Genomic DNA, 27,452 nt, shown 5'->3' on the forward strand with positions numbered 1-27,452 from the left:
GTTCTGAATTTTTCAAAAAAAAAATTCTAAAATCGGTGCATAATTGCGTTCTAAATGTCATTTTGAACCTCGTTTTCCGATTTCACCCCACTGTGCGGCGTAAGGGGTCCCCACTATTCTGCGCTGAGAGCGTGTGCGGTGTAGAGGGAACTTATGTGTTAAGTGAAACATTAGGTCGTGTGCATTGCAGAGAAGAAAGTGGAGGGAATAGAGGTACGGTCTCCGTCGTCGTTTCGTTGAGCGTTCGCCCGTCGTTATGTTGAGCGGATCGTCTTGCCGGAGCTCGTCTTGTTGGACGGCTAGTGTACTTATAGTACTTGATTGAAATGATTTTTCTGTTCACGTGTAACGAAAATTTTATTTTATTTTCAATTTTTTTTTGTTAAAGAGAGATTTGAAAAACTTTTAAATAAAATTTTCTAGACGATTTCATTGTAGAAAAACGGTAGTTAATAATAATATAATTAATGTTTGTGGTGGATACTATCTTTGTGTTAATCCACTCGAACCTAACAATGTGGGGTGCTTTGCGATTTAAGTCCCCTTGTCGCATACAGTAGAGCTTAATAATTTATTTTTTATTGAATGTAATATTGACTTTGTAGCGATCGCTCATTGAGATCTCTTTGTGATCTTCCTCTTCTTGAAAATTGCATGCTGATGAAATGATGAATATTTTTTGAAAATCAGAGTCTATTTCGGATAGGGTACAAAATAATGGTATTTTCGTGTGCCCGGTACAGTCTTCGCAGAATCCAACCGAGTTTCGTTGTAAACCACGTTTAAAAACGTTTCCAAAACCTACATGAAAAAGTAAAACTGGCTAACTTTATCAGAAGTTATGTACTCGTACAATTGAATGTTAAATGTCGAGATAAATCGTAATATATTTGGGCTCATGTATCTTGACAACTCGCTATACTAGATGCAACCCTCTTTGTATAATATAAAGAAGTCCAATAGCATTACAATCGGGCAAAGTTTCCATAAAACTGGCAAAAACAAAATTTTAGGCGGCCCCACTTGGCAAATTTTACGACGTATATTTGATACCTGCGATATCATTTCGTCTGAAAATACACTCGCTATGAGTTGAGTATTGGGTACACACATGACCTTGATATTAACCGGATATGACAGGCAGAGCCAGTGGCGGCAAAACCCTGAAGTTCCTAGTGAATAGAAATTTGAAATTCACATGAGTTAACACGTGTGTATTGTTTTTAAATATAATAAATAAATAAATGATTGCTTTGAAAACGTATGTAACATTTTTAAAAACGAAACTAAATAACAGAGGAAACTTTCTTGTAAAAAGATTTAGTGAAAAAATTGTCTTTTTTATATCAGCTAAGCCCGTTGTAGTTTCGTTAATAGTTATAAACATAACCATAAAAATTGCCGGTAGAATGTCAAAAAGCGGATTGATGATGTCTATTTTAATTATAACAGGATTTTAAACTATCAGTCGTTCTATAGATTTTCATCCTGAAACATTGAATAAGGGAAAAAGTTGAGCAGTAATTCCCATGGTAAGGGCGCAGAAGTGAAAGTAAGGTGAATAAGCCAAATTTAGTGCAGCCTTATCAGACTAGCGCCTGTTAGTTCCCCCCAATACGATGTTCAATTACAGGTGTTTATTAAAAAACAAATATATTGAAATACAAAGAGAAACATTAGAGAGATTTATAATTATTAATTCCCTAACATTTTTCTTTGTTGCAAATATTCATAAACTATAAATGAGATGCTCTAAATTTGAGAGCCTCAACTCAGCGCACTGCTTACGCGTAGCTCCTACGTTACAGATTCGTTCGATTCTAGATATTTGTCGTTATTCGTACCAACAGAGTCGAAAGCAGCGAAGCGTAGCAAGTATATCTACCATATATCGACGCACTGTTGTTTAGAAGCCGAGCGTTCACGTATGAAATTATTGAACGGGTCGAGTTTTGCTTTACCCCACCTAGAGCTGTTTGATACTTTAATGTGAGCATTTCATGCGTGGAGCTGCTGCGTTTTCGCATTTTTAGAACCGCAGCTGATTGTTGTATGCACGAAGCGCGTTTAGTATTTTGAATCGTAAAAGTTCTATTTTGCCGACGTGCTGTGACTCAGATTTCGCTACGTACTCGATAAAAAAGTGGAACAGTGTATGTCTCGATGTTATAGAACAGCTGATATTCAACTTATGAATGTTGCGAGTTCTACATAAAGAACTGCTCCATGTCAATACTTATTAAACCAATGTAGTTCGGTATTGCAGTAGCGTCAGTTCTATACTCAAACCGATAAAATGACAAGTTAAATGAAGAGATCCAGTTTCATTCTTTTATCTACAGAGTTCTAAATTATGCGGAGCGTATCAGTCCAAGGTATAATTGAACTAATATAGTGGCATATTTTTCCCGTGTACAGGCACTCCTTTTATCTAATAATTAAACTCTTATTTTCTGCATAAATTGATTTACTTTCAATCGCATGTAAACACGTGGAATTCATCCCTAAGAAATTGCTACTTTTAGGTAACAGGTGGTGCCAGGCCGTTTCCATCGCCGTACCCAATATGCTTTGGTAACCCCTGGCGCTCATGACCTTTTCCTTTAGGACCAAGACAAATCGATCCGTTTCAAGAAATAGTTCGCCGCTCGATGGCAACAGGTTTTAAAAAAACCTAAGACTTATGATAGCTAAAGCCCAATATGTTTAAGTTATTTTTTGTTCTTAATTTGAAGTTTTGTGTGGACCTTCTTACTATAGAGTGAGAGTATACACATTTTGGCAGTAGGCAGTTGTAGAATTAATAGGTCACTGATAACGGACACTGCCAGTAACCACTGTTAGATGTTATAGTTTTTCACTCATACAGCATATAAAATTACGCAATTTAGGATATATTATCAGCATGCAGTAATTTTCTTCGGAAATTTTAAAAAAATTGAGAATATGGATGCAATAAATTTTTGTGTATTCCTCGTAAGGGTGGCTCCTTGAATAAACATATGCTGATAGTTCCTCAATATAAAATTCAGATCCCATAGTGTTATATGATATTATATGATCTCTTCGGAATTCGCGTGAAAAAGTAGAAAATTCATGCATGTTTCATTGAGGTTATGGCAAGGCAATGTTTTCAGTAAGAACGGTCTGCCTTGAAAATACTTTTCCCGAAAGTTCTCTGCAGCGCATCAAGCGCAACGTTTGAAAGAAGCCTCTATAAAATTAGGGTTACTTTGGAGGTGCAAATGGAATCGCTTTTGAAACAAGTTTATAGTTATGGGTTTCTTTTAGCAAGAGGAAAGTTCCCTGGCGGACCGAAGGAACCGAATGGAGCCTCTACAATGTACCCGCAAAGACCTCGTTGGGTCCCCATTCAGTTCCTTTTTAAAAACTCGACAAAACAGCAAAATCAACTATTAAATTGTTGAAATTCGGTTTCTACGTTAAAATTCCCTTTAGAAGGTCATGGAATAATCGTAATAGTTTTTTTTGCAACGGTAAAAAATTTTAAAAAATATAAGACGCATAACGCCATTTGACTGCTTTTTACATACGATACGTTTGAAGTGTAGCACTCAACAGGCGTTATACGTCTTATATTTTTTTTAACTTTTTACCGTTGCAAAAAAACTATTGCGATTATTCTGTGACCTTCTATATGAAATTTTAACGCAGAATCCGAATTTCAACAATTTAAAAGTTGATTTTGCTGTTTTTTCGAGTTTTTTAAAATAAACCGAATGGGGACCTGATGGCGTCTTATGGGTACTGTGTAGAGGCTCCATTCGGTTCCTTCGGCCTGCCAGGGTTGTAGCTTCGAATTAACCAAACATTTGTTCTATTCGGAACAGCGGTTTCTTCTGTGCGGTGAATAGTATATACTATTGTGTGACCAGTGGGAGAAGTAGGCAGTTCTATGGGAGACAAATTTCTTTCCATTGTCACTAGGTGCAACGAAAAATTATTCATTGAATTTTACAGCTGGCAGAACTGGTGAACCTGCACTTTCTCAATTTGCTTGAGATTTTTTTGGATCGTGGATCAATTCTTTTAAATAAATTAATGCCAATGTGGATTCCTATTCTACGTTTTCATCAGAATCAGGTAATATAAAAATTTATAATTTATTGTAATAAGTAGTAGATTCATCGATAAATGTTGACAGGTTCAGTCAACAGGGTAATAGATATAATATTAAATATAATATTTTTGAGATATTTGAACCACATGAAACATATTTATCTAGTGAATAATATCAACTTGCTATCCTGTCACTTGGCGGCAGCATGTGCAATCTTTCGAAAAACAAATGTTAATGAAGAAGTGATCGAAAAATCCGAATATAATGCAACTTCAAAGTAAACAGAATTCCTTGCTTTAATACTATATATAATTTTTCAGCCAATTTAAAGGTTTTTTATTAATGGAGAAATTAAATGTTTTTTTCTGGGCTCGTTCATATATTATGTGACACTTTTTGTACAATTTTTGGTTTCTTCCTCCCCCTAGCTACCATAACAAAATATTTTAACCACTCCGTGTCCTTATTGTTACTTTATGGTTTATGTGTTCTCGCATAGTTTATAGAAACTTTTATTTACTCTCATAAAGTGAACAAAATACCACTTTTAATTACGTTGATTTTTTATTTTCGACTATTCTAAAGTAGCCTTAATTGAAATGTTCTGAGATGATGCTGTAGGTATACAATGAAGAGCATGGTGTAATTTGGAGCTCGTCCCTTATAGCTGCCATACATAAATAGCGGCCTTGAGCGTCAAAAGTGACAACAGTCACCTATTGATGCTTTCTTAGAGCAACCATCTGCCACTCTACAGGTTGTTAGTCGTTTGCTTCCCAATGGTCGAGAAAATTTCTTACTAAACCACAGGTGTTTATTATAACCGCCTTCTGAGCTGCTGCCAGTACCCTACAGACTCGTAAATGTTCAAAATGTTCAGTTTGTCACGCGTGCACATTGCCTGTAACCGAAATCACTATAGGATGTATCTAAACATGTATCTACATGTTTCACATTTCTCTAAATGGTCTTTACTTCATGCCTTATCTCGTTACACTTATGGATCTTGGTTGTATAGGTTGACTGCACATTTCGGTTAAGTGGACAAGCAATGTAGATTATGTAGACTCTTCCAATATAAAATGTAAACTTCGTTTTCCAAAACGGGCATTGGAATGTCACTATAGAAAGGCGTCCATTATATTAAGAGTCCTATTGTTTAGGTCAAGTTGATGTATAATTCCCACTACATAATTATGTCTGTGCGTATATTCTCTTTGAGCCATTATGCGACAGCCAACAATAATTTGCTCGATGGATTCGTAGGTATTTCCACATAATCAGCAACGGTCAAACATCTCTGGATGTAAAACGTGTTTTCAATAATTTCTGGTGCTGAGAACCTTGCCATGCATGGCAATGACGAGTTCTTCCGCCTCTGAATACAGAACACCCATTCTAAGCCAAGTATTAGATGCCCTACTATCCCCTTCAAGTTGATCTAACGTTTCGGTCTGCTCACCGTGGATAGCTTTCTGCCTCCATGGTATTTCTAATTCCTCTGCGGTTTCTACCCTGATATTCAAGACCTCCTCTAAAGATAAATTAAAGGGCTAACGAAATATTAACGTACCACTCTTGCTCCTTCTATCCTATAAGGTAAGCAGGAACAGGAAATTTAAGCGGGGAACTTTGTATAATACTGTTCCTTAGAATGCGGTCTCTAGCCGCGGATGATCTTACGCAGCAGACGGCGCAGCTAAAGGTAAAAGTTTCACCTCTGGATAATTTGTTTAGAGCTACCGACTTTTGTACAATGTAAGGAGGAGCAGTGTTGATAGACCAGGTTAAGTAATCCCAGAAGAGCAGCCTTCTGCATCTGGCTCGCAATGGACTGAGCCTGATGCTGACAAGCGGTGATTTTATTGAGTTGGCTATGAAATGAAGCTTCCATATCTCCAAGGCAGGTGATTATGAGAACCGCAAGATGGACTTGGTACCCTTGGTACTGCCTACTTAATTCAAAAGGAAACAAGAGCTTGATATTTCTTCCGTTTTTCTGTCTTCTTTGTCGTGATATTAACCACCTGCTGGTGCCGAGAAATCAATAACGTAAATTATCTTGGTCTTCAGATCTTAGAGGAAAATGTCAATTTTTGTAGCACTGATGCGCTGAGTGGTGGAAAATGAGAAATTCCAGTAAATCTCACACTGATTATTTCCAAAACGGACTCCAGTTTACCCGTAGAGTGAATACTTTGAGCATACACTGAAAACATGCTAAAGTTTTTCTGGCTTTTGCTCGCACGCTCGGAATCTGGTATCGCCCACGAGTACATTCATTATGCTCTCACGGTAAAATAAAGGTGCCTATAATGCCGTCTTGCCAGACAAAAAGAAATTCCTTCATCTCTGATCTCAATCAAGCAGACTTGAGAAACATGTTCAGCAGAAGCATCGATAGTTTTTCTCGACGTATAATGCCGTAGAATTTACCACGAACGGGCTTGCTAGCAGGTTCTCATATTAGAAGCAAATATTTTTCTTCCTGTACACGACTTTTGAGCATCATAGGTCTTAGTGATGCTAAGAAATGTGTAGTGTCGTTGGACTCTAATGGAGACCAAGCTCCTCTGCAGCCCAACATGCTGCACGGTATAAAAATTATGCCACATTGACGAATTTCACTTTGATTTACTAGTCGCATTAGAGAATCTGTGATTTTCAGAACTGAGCAGGTTGTAACTAGAACCGTTTTTTCATAGAGAGACTCTAAGCTCAGCAAACCTCTACTGCCTTTTTCTCCAGAGAGGTATATACGAGGTAGGGAAGATCTAGGATGATGAGTTTGATAGATTGTCATCATCTTGCTTGTGCTTCGGTAAAGTTGCTTCTACTCATCGACGTTACATTTTACTGTACCAAAGGTGGAGAACTGTATGGGAACAGTCAAAATATTAGCCCAAAATTTGCTGAGAAATTTGCGATACCTTTTCTAAGGGCTCTTTTTGACACACTCACACCTTGAGTTGCGACTCGCGATATTCCAAGAAATGCATATGTTTCTTCACTACCCAGATGTTGTATGGTACTTCCATCTATGAGTTGAAGATTCTGTGCTTCACGCGATGATGTAATTTATAGTCTTTCTTTCTATAGACTGACGCAGTCACACTTGTGCAGTCCAAAGTTTATGTCAATTGCTTTAGAGTACATATTTTCCACCGTTACAAGGATTTTAAGGTTCCTTTTTGAAGAGGCGAAGGTTTAATGGTCAAGTTGTTTTAGGTCGTCCATATATAACAGGTGGTTGAACCTAAATTATCTTCTATTCGGTGGGCCACATAGATATCCAGAACTTTTGACTCGTATCACAATAGATAGAGGCAAGAGGGAGATACAGAAAAGTATCGGACTTAAAGAGTCTCCTTGGGATTAACCCGTTTTATATGTGACATAGCTGGTAGTCACTTGTTTTTTGTCAGATGTTATGATAAATATTATCCGCTACAAGATCATAAGCTCTCTGTTACATCTCACTATTTTCCGATGCACCTCCAGGCAATGCATCTATCTATTAACAGACTCTGTCTGCAACCAGCCAGTACTCTTTTGCATCCGCGTTTTTCAACTATTGCACTGCACGCTGGCTCGACTTGTTCCCAGACGACTTGAATTATTTCTCGACTAGACGGATTTTAAGCGAAATGTGACTTTTTGTTAAACAGGTGGGAAGGATGAGTAGAAAAGGTCGAATTTTCCTGAATCCACATTCCTCGTCATTTAAGGCCCTCTTTGGCAGTCGAAAATTGTGGATAATGATGATAGTTATCAAGTGACCCATCTTCTGTACATGAATGACCTGAAGCTGTACGCTAGTTTAGCCCAAAAACTGCTGCAAATACTCGATGTTACAAAACAGTTTTCCATTGATATCCACATGGAGTGCGAACTAGATAAATGCAGAATAGTGCATTTAACCAGAAGAAATTTACTGACAGCAGAGTTAAAGAACGACTTTTAAATGAAATCGAGGTTATGGTTACGGGCCAGTCATGTAAATATTTGGATATTCTTGAATCTAACGGTATTTAGCATGCGATAGTTAAGACAAGCCCAACAATTGCCTTCACTATGAGACACAGATTGATTATGAAGAGTTCTGTGAACTCGGCTAAAAAAATCAGAGCAGTCAACCCCTATCTCATTCCTGTCCTTACGCACTCATTCCGGATCAACAAATTGTCTAACGCCGACCTTGAAAAGTTAAACAGACACACACCCTTCAATTGGTACTCAAAGGAGGCCAGAAACCATAGAGGAATTAGAGATGCAACGGAAACAGAAATCCATGCATAGCGTGCACCCCAAAACGTTACATCAACATGAAGTGGACAGTGAGGCATTCAATATTTGGCTGAAAAAGGGTATTCTGTATCTAGAAACGGAAGAATTCGTCATTACAATACAGGACAATGGTGACAGTGCCAAAAATTATCGCAAACATGTTTTACATCAAGACGTGGTAAACCAGTATCGTGCAATGCCACCCACAGTAGGCCTGTCTTAGATGGGGGTCATGGTTCAGTTAGGAGTGGAAATAGGACAGAACCGAGGGTACGACCACATAGTTGAACGTCCAACTACAAGCAAATCAATTCAAATAATTTGGCCAACTCAGGAGGGACATGCTCAGGAGGACATCTTACATGTTGGCGAAGAAGGTGACTGTTACAAAAATGATAAATGCAGAGGTTACATGAACGTTGAGTCAATATGCACGCAGCATATGCTTATAAAACGCCTAAGTATTTGAGAGATCAGGTATATGTTTGCGTAAAGGGGGTATGAAGCTATTTATTAAGTACAAGAGCAAGATCCTCCAGAGAACATACCACTCGTTTCAGAAAGACCAGATTTTCAGATAGCCGATAACGCCAACATGAAATCTAAAAGGTCAAAAATCCACGAAAAAGTCTTTTTAGGGTGGAAAAATTAGCTGAACCTAATACCCATCATCCTGATTTGCTCCCTATTGGTACTTATCTCTGGAATCTCACCTGTGTAAAAGTGTAGAAGTAATAATACTCCTGAGTGAGACTCGCGAGTGTATTGCACAGTTTCAGTTTAAAATTAAAATGTTAAGGTACTAGCTCTAAGCTTACGGAAAGGAAAATCACAAACTAAGCTAGTGTAAACTGTTGACCATGGTACAGCACTATTAGAAAAAAATAAAGGCTCTTTCAACTGCCAAAGAGCGCCTTGAACGGCGTGTAAAGTTTATTCAGAAAAATGCCACCTTTTCTACTTATCTTTCCCGTCTGCACAACAAAACGTCATGTGCTGTTAAAAATTCTCCTAGTCGAAAAGAGATTCAAGTCTTCTCGGAACAAGTCTATGATGATTTTATAAGTTAGATAAAGAAGCTTCAGATATATTACTCTTTGGTAACTTTTTCCAGAGGCAACTATGACAACGAACAGAGCGGAAGTCTCCACTAATTACTGCGGAAGATGTGTAGAAAGTTATCACTATAACTAAGAAATTTTCAGCGCCAGATCCAGGTAAAATCAGGAAATTTTAGTGGAAGAAGTTTATTTCTACGCATCAACATCTAGCTTGTATATTTCCTAGTTTCTGGAACGGAGAACAACCCATCCCGCAGTATTCAGTGGAAAGATACACGTTACTAATCCCTAGGATCGAAGATTAGTCAAGTTCAGAGAACTCCCGACTTATAGCTTGTTTAAACACTAGCTACAAACTTTTTACTGTCCTTCTCAAAGAGAAGATATTAAGATCTATCGATCTGGTATTGAGCGTAATAGTTGAACAACGCGGATGCAAGAGAGGACTGGTAGGTTGCAGAGAGGACTGGCAGGTAGCAGAAATAACCTATTAATAGACAGGTGTATTGCCATAAACTACTTATCAAGATTTTTGTGTGCCTGGAGGTGCATCTAAAAATATTGAGATGGATAAAAGAGCTTATGCTCTCAAGGCGGACAAGATTTTTTATGACATCTGGCAAAAGACAAGTTACTACCAGCTATGCCACATGTAAGAGAGGGGTATTCCAAGGAGACCTTAAAATCCTTGTGACAATCTTGCAATGTGAATATCTTTCAATGCCGCAAGCGGAAACCCAAGATGTGCGTGTTTTAAAAACGATCCTTGAAAAAATATATCGCGAAATTCTCAGAAAAAGGAGGATGCCTAAATCCTTGTGGATCGTAGGACTCTTGCCTTGCAGGATGTAACTTGTACTGATGAAAAGTAGTCACTAAGAATGCAAAAATTCTATGGGACCAAAGCTCCCCAACCTGTCCTTTAGGCAATATAAGCTGCTGAATTCTCGCACCTGTCAAGAATCAAACACAAAACTATACACGAGAGTATAGGTTTTTTCTGGTAAGTCAGGCTTGATTTTTGACTGAAACCTACCCCATTTGAAGAAACAAGGTATTGTATTGAAGCACAAATTAACATCGGAGTATTCTTATAAATACCACGGGCGTTTAGAGAATGGAGTTAACATGTCTGTCGACTGGAAATTTATGACCTCCATTAGGACTCACATGTTTAAACTAAATTTTCACATGTTTTCAGACATAATGATCATGTAGAAAGCTTTTATGATCACTGCCGAAATTTTATATTTGCTCATCAAATTTTAAGCAGAATTATTTTTTCACACCTTGTCGAAATATCAGAAAGATTGTTTAAGTGGCCTTTTGACGACGTAAACAAAAATTTTGCAATTTTGACAAAGAGAGACAGGTTTGCCTCATAATGACTTAAGGGAAGCCCACCTGCAACTAGATAAGGCATTCGTACGTCTTATCTATATTCTAATAGAGTGCAAACGCAATCTCTAAATTCTCGATCTACAAGGAAAACATCGTCTTCAATAAAGAAAGATAGGAGGCCAGGTTTATTTTCAAGGCGTTCAAACACAACTGACAAATTGGTCTCGATATGACTTTGATTGTTAATGCAATTAGTTGGTGTTTTTGATTAAACTTCCACTATTCATCTGAAAGACGTTCACCGCAACAATGCTACCCCTTACTATAATAAAAGCGGTGGTTATCTAGGACCTGGTCTCTGACGGCCTATGGCATTATATGAAGGTTTATCAATGTGCAAAGAAACGCAGTTTTTGCCCAATGCTGACGCTCTTTTCAGATTCAGATTATTGGTACCTTCTAATGAATATGATTTGCTTGTTCAAGCTATTTATATTGAAAGCGATATTATGTTTTGCAAATTGTTTTCGACGATTTTGATTGATGAATTCTCGTAAATATGAATTAAGTGAACCTTAGATTAAATATCTTCTCCTCTTTTTAAGGAAAGACTATAAAACACATCATCGCGTGAAGTACATCATCTTCAACTCATAGGTGGATATAGTTTTCAACGTCTGGGTAATGGAGAAACATATGCGGTTCTAGCAACAGCGTTCTCAGTTCTAAATATCACAGATTTTCTAATGCGACGGGAACTTCAACACAAAATCGTCAATATTGCGGCATTTCTATACCGTGCTGCAGATAGAGCCGCAGAGGGGCTTGGTATTCCATTTGATTCCAGCGACACTACACATGGGCTAGCATCACTAACACCTTTAGTGCTCCCGAGTCGTGTACTGAAAGCAGAACATTCGCTTCTACTAAAAGAGCATGCTAACAAGCCCCTTCATGGTAAGTTCTACGGTATTATGCATAAAGAAGAGCTATCGGTTAGTCTGCCCAACATATTTTTCAAATCTTCTGGATTGAGATCGCAGAATTAGGTATTTCTTTTTGTCTATTAAGAGAAGGTTATAGGCACCTTAGTTTACCGAAAGCGCAGAAGAAATGTACCAGGAGCCGACATTAATCGCCGAGCGTGCAAGCAAGAGTCACAAACACTTAGACATGTTCTCACAGGATGCTGAAAGTACGCACGCTTTGGGTACATAGAGAGACACAATGCGGCCCTATGACTGCTATATTACCACCTTCGGCATTTCTATCGTAATGATCTAATTCCCGTCCTGACGTACGCCCAGAGAGAACTAGAGTCCGTTGCAGAGAATGATCTGTGTAAGATCTACTAGAATTTTTCATTTTCCACCACTCAACGTATTAATGCTGCAAAGCCTGATATTGTCCTCCAAGATCTAAAGACCAGGATAATTTACGTGATTGAATTATCGGCACCAGCTGATGATAATATCACGGCAACGGAGGAAGAGAAACGCCTGAAATATCACGCTCTTCTTTCCTCTTGAGCTGAGCAGGCTCCCAAGTCTATGTTGTGGTTCTTAGAATCGGCTGCCTTGGAGGTATGAAAGCTTCATTTCTTAGCCTACTAAAAAAACCGGTTTTACAGCATTAGGCTCAGTCCATCGGGAGCCAAATGCAAAAGGCTTTTTCTCTAGGATCACTTCATCTGGTCCATCAACACTGTTCCTCCTAGCATTGAACAAAGGTTGGTCAGGTAGATCTCACTAATCAAGCAGCCGGCCAACAAGAACATCTGCGACAGACGGCAAGCAGTGAAACATCAACTGTGCCTGCTGAGGTTGCTTTTTCTAGCGTTAGATTTTGGCAATCATCCACTCTGAAAGAAGTACCGTTGGAAAGGAAAAAGTGGGATACCACAATGAAAGAGGAATTGGTCCGTCTCTATGATGAAAGTCCAAAGTTTAAAACATTAATGAAAAAGAATATATTTTAATGACAAAATTTACTGCAAATTATCCTCATATAAAAGAAGGCGCACTAAGAAAACTTCTTGCGAAGGTTAAAGATATTAGGACAATTTCGGGACCAATTGATGTTTATAAATGAACAGAATCTGGCAGATAAAAAACCTTATATATGTGTAAACACATTGCTTCGACTGTTGAAATAGCAGCGAGGAAAATTAATGTTTAACAGCAGCTTCATATTGATAAAGTTCCCTTGGAAGATATGAACAACAAAGACCTAATTGAAGCAGAAGGTGTAGGTACTAGGGATAATGAATAAAAGGGATAATGTATTTGAACGCAACACACACTGCGTTAGAGATACAAAATCTTGTATACTGTGCAGCAATTTCATACCTACCATGCAAGATCAGGTTGGATATAAGTGTCAGCAAAGTAAGGTGCAAATTTTCTCCCTTGACTCAATATTAGAAAACAGATAGAGCCAGAAAGCTGTTAAGCTATGTTACTAAAATTATCCACAATCGGGAAATGGAAACATTAATACCAACAATATTAGATACAATCCAATAAGCAGTTCAATCAGGCAACAAAATGGAACTTTTCAGACAGATGAAAGAAAGTTTTATCGTGAATTGAGTGTAAAGCAAAATTACCATAAAGGCAGCGAAATCCATCAATTGAAAGATATGATATTTGTTTTGTTTGAAATGTCTCATCATTACTATTTTGTTGGAAACACTCTCATGGGATCTTCATGGGGAGAACGAATAAGAGGCATTCTTACTAATTTTGGTGGGTTTTTTCTTAATTTTATCGTTTCACCGAAACTAGGGGGAAATTGAGAAGGAAGTGGTTCGCCTGGAGCATAAACTATCATCAAGGAACATCTGTGCGGGCGACGAGGACGTAAGACGGGTTGAAGTTGCACAGATGCAGGCATAACCGTGAGTTGTTCACCAAGTTGGAATTTGGATGAGAATTTGGCGACCTGCGCGCCGTTGAAAGAAGCTAGCCGTAACCCGTATTCGGTTGAGCCTCGTACTGAACCTGCGTTTTAGTCGATTCTGTAGCCAGAGTGTACTTTTAGTGTACTTTGATTTTGAAAATGAAGCTCAGTTCTATTCGATTGTTTACTGCCGTATTCCTGGATGTCCATTGTCGTAATATGGGACGCTTTCCTATCTTATTTATTTTTAATGTCTGTTTTTTTAAGTACTTCATCGCCTACGTATTCTCCTAATGGCGTCAGTAGACACGAAGAAACTTTTAGTTTGTCAGCCAGAAGTAGTCCTATATCGTTTTTCTTCATAAAAAGACTTGGGTTTGGCCGTTTTGCGCTGAAATTGTTCTTGAAAGGATTTTTCCTCAGCGGATTTTAATAAATGTAACTTTTAAGTATTATTTGTTTTGAATCAATTGGTTGAATTATTTACAGACCTCTCAGATGTTTTTATTTTGTGAAATTTGCAAGTATCTACGCCAATTCACCGAAATAATGGGCTCAGGCTTTAAAAGAAATTATTTTGAAAACGCTATTTCACTCAATAATTATAAATGTTTTTTATGTTGGTAAGAATTATTTTACTGCAAGGCGGCAAAGTGAAGTATGTCTGGCGCTATTCAAAAATAAATTAAGAGCCCTGCGAAAAGTGAATTGAAGTATTTTGTCTGGTATAATTTAAATATAATGAAGAAGCCACAGTCTTCATTTTAACTGATTTTATGATTTTTGTTGTTTATTGTACCACTGATTTGACATACCAAATGTGATTTTTTTTAATATGTCAGAAAGGGCAATCATTTTTTTTTAAATGGTGTCCCCGGAAAAGTATCGAGTGCTCGCCCTTTAATTTAATTAAAAGAATGTGTGGAATTTTCCGACTGGTGGTATTTTTCTAAACGTGAATAGAATCACGCGGATGGATATCAGTTACGAAGGCCCGGACTCGACTCGACTCGCGTAAGCTCACTTCGAACAGACCACGACACGGTTCACTGCTGCAGTGAAACATACGAGGTGTGTTCAAAAAGTAAGGTGACTTTTCAATTTTCGCGGGCTACGTACAATCAAGTTTTAAATTTTTTTCTTTGTTGTGTTGGTACACTCGTCACGATCATAAGTTCACAGTTTTGACTATAGCTCGTGTTATTTTTCTGGCAGAGGCGTATAAGTTTAGAAGGGTTAAGCGTGTTCGGCGAATTTCTTCTTTCGAAAAAAATGGAGCAAAGAGTTTGCATTAAATTTTGTGTGAAAAATGGAATCCAGTGCTCTAAAACTCTTGAAATGTTGACAGTTGCATTCGGTGAGTCTACTCTGAGTAATAAATATGTATATAAGTGGTACAAGCTGTTCCAAGAAGGCCGGGAGGATGTGGAAGATGAACCTTGCCCTGGACGTCGCAGCACGTTAACAACAAATGAAAACGTTCAAGCAGTGGAAGAAATCGTGTTGAAAAATCGCCGAATTACCATCAGAGAAGTTGCTGTAGATGTTGGCATATCGGTTGGCTCATACCATGCTATATTTTTGGACGTTTTGGGAATGAGACGTGTGTCAGCGAAATTTGTTCCAAAACTGCTTAATTTTGATTCAAAGATCCATCGCATGACTATCGCTCAGGAGATGTTGAATGAAGTCAATAATGATCCTGATTTTCTCAAAAGGGTTATAACTGAGGTTGAATCGTGGGTATATGGTTATGACGTCGAAACTAAAGCCCAATCGTCTCAGTAGAAGCATCCTGAGTCTCCAAGACCGCAAAAAAGCACGTCAAGTTCGTTCAAATGTGAAGGTTTTGCTCACTGTCTTCGTTGATTACCGTGGCATAGTGCACCAGGAATTCTTACCGCAAGGTCGTACGGTCAATAAGGAGTATTACCTTGAAGTTATGCGCCGTTTGCGAGAGGCGATACTCAAAAAACGTCTGGAACTTTGGAAAAACAATTCATGGCTTTTGCATCACGATAATGCATCATTCATCGTTGCTTGTGAAATATTTTCTGACCAAAAACAGCACCACAGTCATGCCTCAACCTCCACATTCACTGGATTTGGCCCCCAGTGACTTTTTTCTTTTCCCAAAACTGAAGAGACCCACGAAAGGACATCGATTTTCAACGATTGAGGAGGTAAAAACTGCATCGCTGAAAGAATTCAAGGCTATACCACAAAATTATTATCAGAAGTGCTTCGATGATTTGAAAAAGCATTGACACAAGTGCATGACATCTGAGGGAGATTACTTTGAAGGGGACAACGTAAATATTGAGGAATAAATGAATATTTTTTAAGAAAACCATAAAGTCACCTTATTTTTTGAACACACCTCGTACACCTAGCCTATACACGCATAAGTTACAAGTGGTGAGTGAAAAGGTTTTCGACAGTTATATCACGAGTATGTAAAAAAAATTCTAATCAAAAGACTCATTATTTCCAATCTAAATGATTGGAAATAATGACTCTTTTGATTAGAATTTTTTTTACATACTCGTTTAATTGATTGCTCATTAAATCCGACTACTGTGATTTGTTTCTTCAATTATTTAATTGTGCCAATAATAGAAAAGTGAATAGATTAACTAACAAGAGATATATTTGATAAACAATTAATTTTTTTTAACTTTTGTAATATTTCCAAAGGAAATTTTTTTAAACATGGCCGAGCAGGATATAAGCTGGTCGTGAATAGAGCTTGATGATTATGTAGCTACAGGCGAAATATTTATGCCGGGAGGGGGGGGGTGGAACTCCATTTAATGGGGGGGGACTTCCCAGGACCCCAATAGCGTCAACGACTACTATTACAAGAAATACAAATACGGTGATTACAAGCAGAATACTGGATAATAGGCCTACTGGTTCAACACCTTCAATTTCCAATCACAAGAGGAAGGTCAGTTCCTCTTCCGAAGCAAATCTCCCAAAGTATATCAGTCCCTACTTCCTAAAGGGCGACTTTCGAAGGGAATTCATACCCTATAGTTAGCTGACAATATTTAGGGATAGTCGGGAGTGATGAGGATAGAACAGGACTGCAGCCTCCCCTCTCATCAGCGACTTACGTAGATATGGGTAGGCTTTTGGATTTTGAAGACCTAGGCAGGTTATATTTAGAGAGTGGTATACATTTTAGAAAACCCACTTCCTGATAAGGCATAATTTTTGCCGCAACCAGATATAGGGAATAAGGCACGTACAACATATTTTCCAATTTATTTAGTTAATGAGGCGATACCGATACCAAGTAGACAGGTCTTGTTAGGGGTTAGAATCACACATTCTTCAAACCATTAAACATAGGGACAAGCGAACCACATGGATTGTGACGGCACCCACATTTTGAAGAACCTACTGCTTACCGACAAGCGAGTACCCCTTCTAGGAGAGGAAAAAAAAGTTTATCGTATATCGCATGGCAGTGTAATATTAGGTTTACAGAGCAAAGTGATACGAGTGTAATGACATTTTTAGACAGAGTGGAGGATAGGTGGGCAATAGATTCGCTAAATGAGGAAGATGTTCTTATAGTAATGCCTTTCCCTTTAGGCGGTATAAAACTAGTGTGGATTAGGAATAACAGGTACCTGCGGAGGACTTGGCAACAATTTAAGTACGATTTTTGCAATAGGTTTGGGGACATTAATTATCAAAAGCGACTAGAGGTACAAATAATCGCACCTAGGTAGGGCAAGGAGGAATCTAGTATGGGTTATTTAACGTACATAATGGGACTGAATATATTATACCCGCGTCCAATCACACTAGAGGAACAGCTAGATAGAGCTTATAGCAATATGCGCCTTCATATCAGATGTTTAATCAGGCTTAGAGCTTTTAGGTCATTTGAAGAACTTGAACGAAATGGTTGCTAGTTTAGCAAAACAACTTAAAGAATATAAAATAAAAAGTAAAGGGAATTCAAACCCATGTTCTAACAAAGATATGTCGAATTCCACGAATGAACAACTTACAGGAATAGGTTCGAGCACTACTAATTCTGAGGAAAGGTACAGGCACTATAAATGTAGGAATTGCAAAAAGTTAGGCCACCCCTATTTTAAATGTCCTGAGGAAAGCGTGAATATTGTTAATGTGTTGGACAGAAGGAATATTAAAACCGATTGCCCCAATGCCAAGCGAAGGAAAACAAACAGGAGAAATAAGATGAGAGCCCATGGTTCCTCTCTTCACAATTAACGTAGTCCAATTATCAAAGGATAATACGGATTGCGTTCAAGTGCCGACCTTCACTATTTTAGCTCCGTTAATTTAAAAACCGGTTAATAATGTGATTACCTGAAGGAGCCAATATGTTCATATAACGCAAACCTACAGTTTAAATAGAATATGGAGAGGGTTCCCTTGCTTGTATTAGTACCTCTAATCCTCTCTGATTAGCAGATATATTATTGTGCGAGGATGTACTGCAGGAGAATCATAGCATGAGCTCAAGGGACTCTAGAGTAGTCGATGATGTACAAATGGCGATCTAGGAAGGCGACGGGGTAACTTAACAATTTATGGAAGTAGCTGGTGAAATACCGCCATGTGAAGAGATAGATACTGAAGAAACGGATATAAGTCTGTTCGCGGAAATTAGTATCGATGCGCTATTTCATTCACTCGCTTATCCATGGTGCCTAAATGGGTAGCCTCTCAAATTTTGAGGTGGATATGTATAAGGGGAATGAAGTCGCCAGGGTGTGTGGAGCGGAAGTAATTGACGATCCGTGGTATTCCCGTCGAGTTAGGGATGTACTAAATTTCCCTAGAAGGTACCATGGTTGGAAATTTCTAAAGGGAAAAATATATGCATTTAGACCAAACCTCTCATACACCCAATCGTAGAAGATATAGAAGCATGGAAATTAGTGGTTCCGGTCGAGAAACGGCAGCAGGTGTTAACTGAGGCACTTGATCTACCGCAGACAGGTCACTTAGTGGCCAAAAAGACCTATTCTAGAGCTGTCGCATCTAATTATTATCCTGGAAATTTTAGGGACGCTTTGAACTACGTCAAACAGTGCGATACTTGTCAGCGCACAAAAATTCCACAACAGGCTCGTCCTGGATTAATGGGCAAAAGGGTAGTAGACAGCTGTTATTTTGTGTCCTCCCACGACTACTTAACTAAGTGAAACGAGTGTTAAGCCCTGCGAGCAGCCCACGCCAAAAATTTGGGGACGGCTTTGGAGGACCTGGTTACCTCGAGGTGGGGTGAACCTGAGGTAGTCTAAGCCGATAGCGGGCTGGAGTTCATCAATAAAATCATTTCTGAACTAAACAGATTTTATGGTATCCGTCTCTCCACGAGCCCAGTAAATTATTCCGCGGTTAATACTACCACTAAAGTGAGTCCAGCCTTCTTAAATTGTGAGAGGGAATTGCGACTAAAAGTTAGTCTCCGAGGAGTGCCCCGATAATATTCGTGAGCCCGATAGAGAAAAATAGATAAACCGTATGGAGCGTCTAAATAACTAAATAAGCGTTTTCATTATCCTTTCCGCATTATGAGAGTACGCTCATCTCTAGTCTATGAATTGGCTAATGATAATGGGAGGGCACTTTGCGCTTTTCAAATAAAGGGCCATAAACCATACTTGTCGCGTTAGGCAGAGTTATTACTTGGCTCAGTGAACATGACAGTGTGAAGTTCTGATTTGGAGTTGGTAATGTTTTTTTATAGTATGGCATTAAGCCGTCTACAACCTGAGTTGTTCTCGTATGGCGGCAGAGGGGAACAACTGCTAGGGTTTTCTCTAAGGGTGGGTTAGTTTTAATTTTATAGGTGTCACCTGCAAATTAGTTTGTCTTGTTTTTATTTGTATTTATTTGTAAACGGGTCCTGTCTTCGTAGAGGCAATATACGTGATATCGCTCATGTGTTCTCCTAATAGCGTCAGTAGACGCGGAGAAATATTAATTGTTTGACGCTCCAGGGCGGAACATTTTTACGTCCCTATGCCACTCCGCCAAAATAATGGGCTCAAGCTTTAAACAAATTTATTTTAAAAACGTTATTTTAGTTAATAATTATTAATGCTCTTATGTTGGTCAGAATTATTTTCTAGCAGGGCGGCAAACTGACGATTGCCTGGCGCCATTTAAAAATAAATTAATAACGCTGGGAAAAGTCAATTAAAGTCTTTCGTCTGTTATAATTTAAATAAAATAAGGAAGCTAGAATCTTTGTTTTAAGGGCAATTAACTGAAAAGCTGCAGGTCCGGACACTGTGTGCAACTTATGGTAAGTACTTGACGAGTGTGCATGATACGTTGGCAAGATAATAGTCTATTTTTTAGGAATTTATAAATATCTCACAGCTATCATTGCAGATAAGGTATATTATTTTTGCGACAAGAATGACATCCTTGCAGAAAAACAGAAATGATGTTGTAAAAACTCGCGAGGCATTAAAGATCTAGTGACTATAGACGCTGTTGCTATGACTCAAGCTCGTTAGCATCAAAGGAACGCACACATAACATACATTGATTACAAGCGCGCGTCGACTATTATGATTATTTGTTCGAAGTCTTAAAGCTTTACAATATCTGCCCAGGCACGATTGGTTTTCTAAGTCGCGCGACAAGGGTTTGTGGTACAAGAATCAAGTACTTTGTTTATGGAAAACCAAGGGTAACTAGATGAATAGGTATTACGACGAGTATATTTCAGGAAGATTCTTTCAGTAAACTATGGTTCTGTTTAGCGTTGAACCCATTGAGAAAAATACTAAACAGCATGTCTCGTGGGTTCAAAATACATGATAATGAGCATGGTCATTAAGTGACTCATCTTCTGCACATGAATGACATCGAGGCAATTGCTGCGGGCGAGTCACATAAATATCTGGGTATTCTTGAATCTAAGGGTATTCAGCATACGATAGTTAAGACAAGCCTAACGACTGCCTTAATTACGAGACTCAGATTAAGTGAAATGTAGTGCTGCAACGACATATAGGGTCATATATAGGGACATATATGTCAAAAAACGGTGTAAGTAGGTATTTATACATTTGCAAGACTACTTTAACAGCAAACGCGATGTTGCGCTTTACAGCACTATCTATAAAGCGGATATTAACTACACGCCCTTATTTTTATCATAATTTGAGGCCTTGAATAACGTGGCAGAAACCATAGAGGAATTAAAAATACAATAGAGACAGAAAGCTGTCCACTGTGTGCACCTCAAACCGTTTAATCCACATGAAGTAGATAGTGAGGCATCCAATATGTGGTTGAGGAAGGATATTCTATGCATAGATATGCAAGGATTCGTTATTGCGATACAGAATAACGTTTGCAGCACCAGAAATGATTGCAAACACGTTTTACAACAGGACGTGTATGAACGGTTCTGATTATGTAGAGATACCAACGAATCTATCGCATAGATTATTGTTCACTGTCGCAATATTTTTCAAAGAGAATATACTTTCTTGTAAGTAAGTATATATGTAAGTATATATGTAAGTATATATGTCTTTCTATAGGTAGATTCTAATTCCCGTTTTTCAAAACAAAGATTGCATCTTAAATTGGCATGTTACTATTCAAACGGATCATTACATCCGAGCTAATCCACCTGACGTCGTGATGCGAGAAAAAAAGTGAAAGAGTCTTCATCATTGACAGTGCTTCATGCATCTATTCATCCTATTGTTGTCCCAGGTACAGGCAATGTGCATGCAAAATGAACTGAACACCTTGTATATTTAGTAGTCAGTAGGGCACTGGCAGCAGCTTCTGCCTTTTCTCTCGTAATGCCGTTCATCTTAAACATCTCATATACCTTCTATCCTTCCTCGTGTATTCTTGTCACTTTATCCATGGGCAACCCATTCGTTCTAAAATACATTTCACTTTCAACACCCATTTTCCCACCTCCTCATCTATTCTCATTTTCCCACCGAAAAAATCTAACCAGCTTACTTCCCCCCTCTTCTAAAAATTTCTGCTCACATTTACGCCCTCGACTTTCCATTATAATCCCTAATCTTATTTTCCCCTTCCCTCTACTGACAATGTAATAAGGCGTATCCCTTAACAACCCCAGTAACCATTTTACATTACTCTTCTACATCCTGTTTGCTTCCTCTCTTTCCAAACATCCACTACATTAAATAAGACACTTCTCAGTAACGACTCGAATACTTGTATTGTTCTCCCAAAATTATGTGCGAAAAAGTTGCTTCCCAGTCTCCAAACCTGTCTCATCGCTACATTCGCTATTCATCATCTTCTTTAAGTCATTCTCGCTCTTTGCTAGCAGCATTATGCCATCTGCATACACGAGTAAACATATGCTAACTCCTCCCACCCTGACTCCTCCTACCACTCTTTCTGCTCCAAAAACCTCCCCCTATTCACGTGCTGCAGAACGTAGATGTTGTCGATAGTGCTCCAACCCGTCCTAAATCCCGCCTGCATCTCTAACAATATTTCTTTTCCCTTGTCGTCCTTCCATAGCCTCTCTGCCAACACCATCGCGTATACTTTGTACGCCGTATTCGTTAACGTTATCTCTCTGTAATTTTGCTATCTATCTCTACCTTCTTTCTGATACAGTGGTACTATTAAACCCTATCTTCACCCTTCTGTGAGACTCGCAGCCCTTCATACTTTCTTTACTCCTTCCTCCAACCTCTCTCTGAACTCTTGTGTACTACACTGCTACGCTTCATCCTCTATCCAGTCCAGCCCTGCTTCCTTCCACCTTCTAAACTTCTCTACCTGTGTATTTATCTCCTCGCCATGCAGCCTTTTCGACTTTTGCCTCTCTCGTTCTTCAACTTCTATAATTTTGTTCACGTGAATCTGAGCCCTGAAACGATTTTTTACAAAAGTCCATTAACTCTTGAATTTTTATCTTCTACCTCATACCTACTTTACGCTCCCTACATCTTTTTATAAACTTCTACACATCCTTTCTGAATTAGCACTTTTCAACTCCTCTTCTAGATCTTTCTCCTTTTCCTGTTCCTAATTCTTATACATTAATCCTAAATTCTTTCTCATTTTTACATACTCCTCCTTTTTCGCAGTTCCCTCTTTTCAATTTTATACTTTTTTCACTTTCCTTTTCATATGTTTACATTCACTATCACACCTACTTCGTCCAGCTCACTCTTTTCAACAACGAAACCTCTTCTCCACCTTGTTTTCCGCCGCACTGCGCTCTAATCCTCAACCCTAATGGCTGATGGTCCGATTCTACCCTCCCTTCCACTGCAAATCTCAACGTTTTTTCCGACACTTGCATATTCATGACTACATACTCTATCACCGACAATTCTACCGTAATTAGATATATATACTCTCCCTCTTCGCCCCCTGCTGCTATATCATTCATCACTGTCCAGCCTCTATCTTCCATTCAGTCTTTTTGAATATCACCCTCCTTATTTATTGTATTATCCTTTGTTTATCTTTCCAAATCTATAACTTTTACCTGTAAAGACCTCGTTTTCTCCTGATTCTTGCATAAACACCCTCCCCCTCCTCCCCCAGTACCATGATGCCCTCTTCTCCCTTTTTTCTAGCTAGTCTTCCATCCTTTCATTAACCTTTTTCGTCCCATTCTTACTGTACAGTCACAAGCTTACACGTTGCCTCCCTTATCTTGTCTGCCCTTATATGCAGGCCCTTCTCCTCTTCCGTCTCCTTGCCAACTGAGAATTTATTCTATCCCGTTTCTTTCTCTCTGCCCACGTATCTACCAGTCCAACCACATCAAATTCCTGGATATACCTCCATAATCCATTATGTTTCTTCATTACCCTGTTACATCTCATTTTCTATTTCCCTTGCTAAGTTCCTTTACCATTCCTCTACTCTGATTTAACCCCATCCCCTACTTCCTACTTAAGAAATTCTGCTGCACTTTCTTCAACACTTGCTTCTCCTCGTCTAATACCCAACTTTTCTCATTTTCTTTTATTTTTCGATACCCTACGTCCGCCGCCCTCCCTTCACTCCTCTGCTTTGTAACCCAGTCGCCACTCGTCTCCTTTCCCCCCTCTAGTCAAAATTTCCCTACCTTGTCTTTAACTTTATTATTTTTCCTGACTGCCATTTCTTTTCATTCTCAACTCTATTTCTCTTATCCTTTCCCTATTTTCCTTCTCCTTCTCTCTTGAATACCTTTCCACCACCTTCTTAAGGTTTTTTTTTCCTCGTTTGGTTCCACTCCATAATTTCTTTTTTTTTTCTTCACCGACACCACCTAACTCTCTAATCCTTCTTTCTCTCCCAGCTCTTTTACCTCCTTTCCCTATTTCTTATGTTTGAACCTTATGTCCTCTCTCATATTTTCTATCTGCCCCACAACCCCCTTACGAGTCTATATTCCAACTTAAATTGAAAACTGTGATTTAAACTATTGAGGTTCTCAAAGCACTTACGGTAAACATTTCGAAATAATGAAAGGATGGAGAATCAATTAAGCTTCCAATTTTCTGGATTGTTTAAATTTATGATGTCGGGTTCATCTAGTTTTTAATCTTAGTTAATTGTAAGTATTCTCAAGTTAAAAAGCACGACAAAAATTAAAACAGAAAAAGAGAGAATAAAATCCAAAAAATAAAATAGATGTGTGACAGAATGAGGTGGAAAAACTAGGTAAAAGCAAGGTCAGAAATAAATTAAATTGTAATGGCAAGGAATGAAGAATGATAGCCGAAAAGATATAATATTTGTGAAAGAGTAAAACACATTAGTGATAATGGATCCACATACACACGGAAGCATGAGTGCTCATTTCGTGGCTCATATAAACTCAAACGCGCTTGGTTTTTCTTGCACGTATATGGAAGGAAAAAGCATTTCGCTAGCTATTTTACGCACACTAGTAAGCGTCAATCTTACCTTATGGCTTCGCCGATGTATCACAGATCTGCGCGTTCGCCATTTCTTTCGTTCTCTATGCAACAGTATACAAACTTAAAACAACTCAGCAAATTTCTAAATTATTGGCAACATCATGTCTAATTCTTAGAAAGAGAACAAAGAAATTTTTGTCACAACTATTTTTGTAGCAATTTCAAAAATGAAGGTGAGTGACTTGATTCAGGCTATCTGAATCTTGCTTTCGTTGCAAGAAAATCGCCATGGTAACATTCGCCACCGAAATCGTGCAATTTCTCTGACCAATTACATTTGTACATCTAAAATTTCTTCCCACTATTATCACCCTACGATGCATCATCAGGGCGCATCGACTATAAATCAATTCTGCAGTTTCACGTGGATTTTTATTTCATTAAGATCACTCCTGGAATTCCTACGTTTCCTGAGCGGCGAAATTCTAATTGCCCTTTCGCGGTTCGGAACTTTTGAATCTTACGCGCAATCGTTCAATTCTATGTCCCGGATTCAAATAAAAATTGAGAATTTTAGAGTTTTAAGCGCAGCCTAAAATCTAATAACTTGTCCCAGGGAAGTTTTAAAAAAAGTGTTAAAAAAGTTTTAAAATGGTAATGTTAAAATGTATCGACTTCATTTTAATTTGTATATCTTCTGTGTACAGAATTTTGAGTGCTAAAGAAGCACAAGTAATACAACATTTTCCAGCACGAAAAAAATTTAATACGATCTCATAAATAAAGAAGAGTACTTAGACAAACTCTACAGTTTGGTAGGCTCTTAAACAAATATTCAAAATGATATAAATTTAAAGCATATACATTTTTCATTTGTATTTAAATTGCAAATGTTATAAGGATAATTTGCCATTTTCTTTGTTTAGAAAAATTGAGACAGATCGAGAGAGGAACGTACTTACCTGATATTCGTCCTAGTGGTCCGAATTTTGTCAAGAAGGAATTGTGACGGGGTATTTCCTTACCCCGTACAAAACATTGAAACTACGGTATTTATCTTTCAAACTTTGCGTGGAAAATAAGGTTAGAGTAACGAAACGAATAGATTGGCTATCTGCAAAGAGTCGCAATACTAGCCGAGAATATAAGAGTTCTAAGGCTTGTATTTGAAATTTTACATTAAATCGAAAAAAACTTGAAGCCAGAAAACTCTCGACCTGTATTAAAATTGGAATGTTAGGTCATCGATCCTGAATGAAACTACTTGCCAGTATACGGGATTTCCTTTCAAATTAACATAATATTTTTATAAATTTCCTCTGTACTGCCTTGTTTTCATATTTCATGCAGAGACCGATAAGGGGTGGATATGCCACCTACAATATTAATAGATATCTCGCTTTCTCGGTCGCAGCTTTCACTCTCCTTCTATTTAGTTCCAGTTTCCTGATGCGAGTGGTATCCCGAATCTCATATGAGACGAAGAAAAATGGCGCTACTCTGATTCTCATTCGTTATTCTACACTTTTAGTGAGTAGAGCTATTCTCGAAAGGACCCCCAGCAAAATACATTGAAAAAAGGTCTCGGTGGATTTCTATAAATTTTGGATATGCTGTAGATCATGAAATCCCCGATAAAAAGTTCTTTGGCCAAAAAGTAAAAAAATTGACAGTTTTTCGTCCGGATCGCACCAAAGGTCGATTTTCGTGCGCGCTAGAGTAGACATACCAATTCTTGAGCACAAAACTGGGCATAAACCCTGAGCGTTGCGCCAAACTGTTCCCGAATGCCCGTAAGTCTCCTTTAGCATGCACAAAAAGCGGCTTTGGACGAAACAGCAACGAAAAAGTATTCCTCTTTCGACCTAGAGACACGTATATTATTGATGGGGGGATCCTGAACTACAAAATACCGAAGGGGTGCAGATCTAGTCCTGATCCCTGAGCGTGACGCCAAACCGTCTTCTAGTGTCGGTATGTCTCGGTATTTATAATATAATTATAAAAGTATAGCTGGGCTTCTCCTTTTTCAATAAATTGTGTTTACAGCAAATACTAAGTTAGTAGAATTATTTCTTTTCGTTATAAAATACACAAACAGTTAATTCAGTCGTTAATTTTAATATGGCATTTGTAACAATGTTCTATAGAAGGTCTATTTGACATTCTGACAGCACAACTGTAGAACAAATTCGAAACGATTGTTACATAACGCACATAATTAATTAGTTCTAAAACAATTGTGAAACAACGGCTCTCTAACAGTTACTAATATTGTTTTTTCTTTGTTCTCTGACACATTCGTAATAGAGTTTAAAAACGTTAAAATAACAAATTTACAGTACACTTATACAAGAGCAAGATCACGTCACGTGCACTCTCCATTTTCCACTTGATCATGAAAATTAAATCCATGCAATGTTTTATGAAGTAGTCACTATCAAAAATTAACCTCCAAAACCGCTTTTAAAAATTTTCAATTAAACAACAATTTTTGTTACAATGAATATTCTGATTACTTTTAATTTAAAAATTAATTTCTAATCAGCCATCAAAGATCAATTCATTAAATTTTTAGATTTTATTATTAAATATCTATATTTTGATAAAATATTAAAAACTTGAAATTAATTATTAATTAGCCTATTTTTAGTTAACTTTTAAGAAAGCAAAGGCAAATTCCAGTTACTTCTCGGTCAGAAAATACAATTTTTTCTGTGGTTATGTGCGTTATACATTTAAGTTCAAGAATCAGGAAAAAAATTCCACTGCTCGCAATTAATATGAACAAGATAAAGGAGGAGGGTCAATAAGGCCGGTTTTTGGGCCATCTACAGATTGGCCTCAAACATGTTTTATTTTATTCATCTAACTAGGTCTCATAACCCCTTAAAA

General features: G+C 38.0%; 1 protein-coding gene across 1 annotated transcript in view; it reads left to right on the forward strand.

Annotated features, from left to right (window-relative positions):
• The window catches only part of LOC117172910 (protein unc-79 homolog), a 600,505-nt gene that overhangs the window by 551,095 nt on the left and 21,958 nt on the right, over positions 1-27,452 (forward strand). Inside the window, exon 12 of the mRNA XM_033361204.1 lies at positions 3,982-4,104. Coding sequence (XP_033217095.1) covers positions 3,982-4,104 — 123 coding nt within the window. The remainder of the gene's footprint in view (positions 1-3,981; positions 4,105-27,452) is intronic.

The sequence above is a fragment of the Belonocnema kinseyi genome, chromosome 5, assembly GCF_010883055.1.
Source record: "Belonocnema kinseyi isolate 2016_QV_RU_SX_M_011 chromosome 5, B_treatae_v1, whole genome shotgun sequence".
NCBI classification, from domain to species: Eukaryota; Metazoa; Arthropoda; class Insecta; order Hymenoptera; family Cynipidae; genus Belonocnema; species Belonocnema kinseyi.